General features: G+C 47.2%; 1 protein-coding gene across 4 annotated transcripts in view; it reads left to right on the forward strand.

Moving 5' to 3' along the window:
• WWP2 (WW domain containing E3 ubiquitin protein ligase 2) overlaps positions 1–2,656 on the forward strand; it is a 217,197-nt gene that overhangs the window by 177,694 nt on the left and 36,847 nt on the right. For all 4 annotated transcript variants that reach the window (XM_011976702.1, XM_011976704.1, XM_011976706.1 and 1 more), the window contains one exon: positions 572–661. In XM_011976702.1, coding sequence (XP_011832092.1) covers positions 572–661 — 90 coding nt within the window. The remainder of the gene's footprint in view (positions 1–571; positions 662–2,656) is intronic.

Below are 2,656 nucleotides of genomic sequence, written 5' to 3' on the forward strand. Positions count from 1 at the left end.
TCCCACCTCATCTTCTGGTCCTGTAATTCTCCGTGGATGGGCTGCTTTTAGCTCCAGTTTTCCAGTAGAATGAGTTTTCCTTTTTTCTGTACCTCGTTGGGTAGATGAAAAAGACTGGAGGGCCTATAGATGATCTTTTGGAGGGGTCTGTGAAACCCAGAAATTGCAATACAAATTTTTGTCATAAGTGCATTTTGAAGGGAAAGGGTCCTCATCTTTCATCATGTTTCCAAAGGGACCTTTGATTGTGAAATGGTGGAGAAATGCTAAATTGATTTTTAAATCCATGGAATATATATTCCTACGGGTCATTTAGGGAAATTTAGAGTGATCTATAGTGGATGCTGGTCCATTGATTCCATACAGGGGAGCTATTATAGTTTCTTCAAGAAGCACTCCTGGCTGGCACCCTCAGCCATGCAGGAACCGGCTTCACCATTGGGTCAACCTCACATGTCATCTTTGATGCTTCCTGTAAATTAGCCACATGAGTGGTGAAGGTCTTCCTTTCTAACAGGGGCCTATGCCTTTCCACTGTGTGTCTCATGCTACCCTTGACTTTATTTTTCAGATGGGAACAGCGAGAGCTGCCCAATGGACGTGTCTATTATGTTGATCACAATACCAAGACCACCACCTGGGAGCGGCCGCTTCCTCCGGGGTAAGTCATCCCCTGAGAAGACCTGAGACTCTGGAACTGACACCATGAGTCACCCAATGGCTTCTTGAAATGGTCCCTTTCTGCAGAGGTAGCATAGCACAGTGACGTTTATTCCGGGTCACTTGATTGCTTTTCCTATCCACTTACCTTAATATTGCTCCCATGTCTTAGGACATATTAGAATTATTAGGCCTGTCTCTTATACACATCTAGATGTGTATAAGAGACCACCTTTGACCAGGCTGGTCTTGAACTCCTGACCTTATGATTCGCCTGCCTCGGCCTCCCAAAGTGCTGGGATTACAGGCGCCCACCACTATGCCCAACTGATTTTTTGTATTTTTAGGAGAGACAGAGTTTCACCTTTGACCAGGCTGGTCTTGAACTCCTGACCTTATGATTCGCCTGCCTCGGCCTCCCAAAGTGCTGGGATTACAGGCGTGAGACACTGCGCCCAGCCTACGGTGGCTTCTTCTTAACCTTACTGGTCTAGGAGGGATGTAGGCCTTGACCCAATGAACATTTGCATGGAATTTAAGTAAAGATATGCAGTGATACCTTCTAAGGATGGCTGGGGACTTCCTCTCCTCCCGGTGTTGAGGTGGGACACTACTAATCAAGCTGTCTTATTTCCAGGGTAGTTTTCATGTTCTCCTGGGAGATGGCCCACCTGTACACCCTGCATAGCTTATTAGTTCTTCCTGAGTTTTAGATCAAGAACTTTGATCCTCTAGCTCTCATTTCTGCTCTGTAATCACAGGGGATCCAGAGAGAACAGAATGAATGCTTAAGCTTTCATTTCTCATTAATGGCAGAAGTCCTGCCTCCAGGGAAGTATTAACCATGATGAAAACAATTTTGAAACTACAGATGGAGCCATGATCTCTACAGACCTAGTCCCCGGGGAGCAAGATTGAACCAACGATTCACTTTGTCATGGCCATCCCTGTATAGGAAACCCACAGGAAACTCGTATGAGAATGGGTCCTTCTATCCAGGAGCAATAAGTATTGGACCTAGTAGCTCAGGGTGAATGCAACCATTTGCTCATCAGTCACTCTTAAGCAATGCTCAGACCAAAGGTAAGCAAAGAGTGATCTCTGCGAAACAGCAGGATTGAGGAGGCCTCACAGAGGGAAGTGGCTCCAACTCCTGCAGGAAGATGATCCAGGTTGCGGGGACAGTGGAGGTGGCTGCGTGCATGTGGGAATGGAAAGGATATGGATGGGGAAGGATGCACGGGGCGGTTATGCTGGAGTGGAAGGGTTGTATGAAGTAAAGATGCTCAGAGTGTCCCCAGAGGGGCTCTCAGGTTTGGGGAAGATGCCCACTGGAGCCAAAGAGGGTGGAAGGGCTGACTGGGCCTCCAGTCACTGTTCTGCGCAATATTTCAACTGAAATAAAGAGTGCAGTTGTGCTGCTTAGAAGTAGAAATTCACCACAGCAGAGCACTTCTAGTTAAACATGTGGCTTGAACATGTGTTCATTTCTGTTCTTCCTAAAAACCCACAAAAATAGTAATAAAGGTATTAAAAAGGCATAAACCTTCAACAGTAAAGGAATGGAGGAGGAGAAACAGCATATGGGAGATGTTAATCAAAGTTTAGTTTCTGGTAGATAAATGGCAGAGCTGAGAGAACCGAAACCCACACCTGCAGGATGAGGAATCCACCAAGAAGCCGGCTGATTTGCACCATGGGGCCCTGGAAAGCCTCAGCGATTAGAGGCACCAAGGATGGGTGTGGAATGAGATTAAAACCTTGGCTGGGCACGGTGGCTCACGCCTGTAATCCCAGCACTTTAGGAGGCCAAGGCGGATGGATCACGAGGTCAGGAGATTGCGACTATCCTGGCTAACACGGTGAAACCCCATCTCTGGTAAAAATACAAAAAGATTAGCCAGGCGTGGTGGCACACACCTGTAGTCCCAGCTACTTGGGAGGCTGAGGCAGGAGAATTGCTTGAACCCGAGAGGTGGAGGTTGCAGTGAGCTGA

The sequence above is a fragment of the Mandrillus leucophaeus genome, unplaced genomic scaffold (genome assembly GCF_000951045.1).
Source record: "Mandrillus leucophaeus isolate KB7577 unplaced genomic scaffold, Mleu.le_1.0 Scaffold17, whole genome shotgun sequence".
NCBI lineage: Eukaryota > Metazoa > Chordata > Mammalia > Primates > Cercopithecidae > Mandrillus > Mandrillus leucophaeus.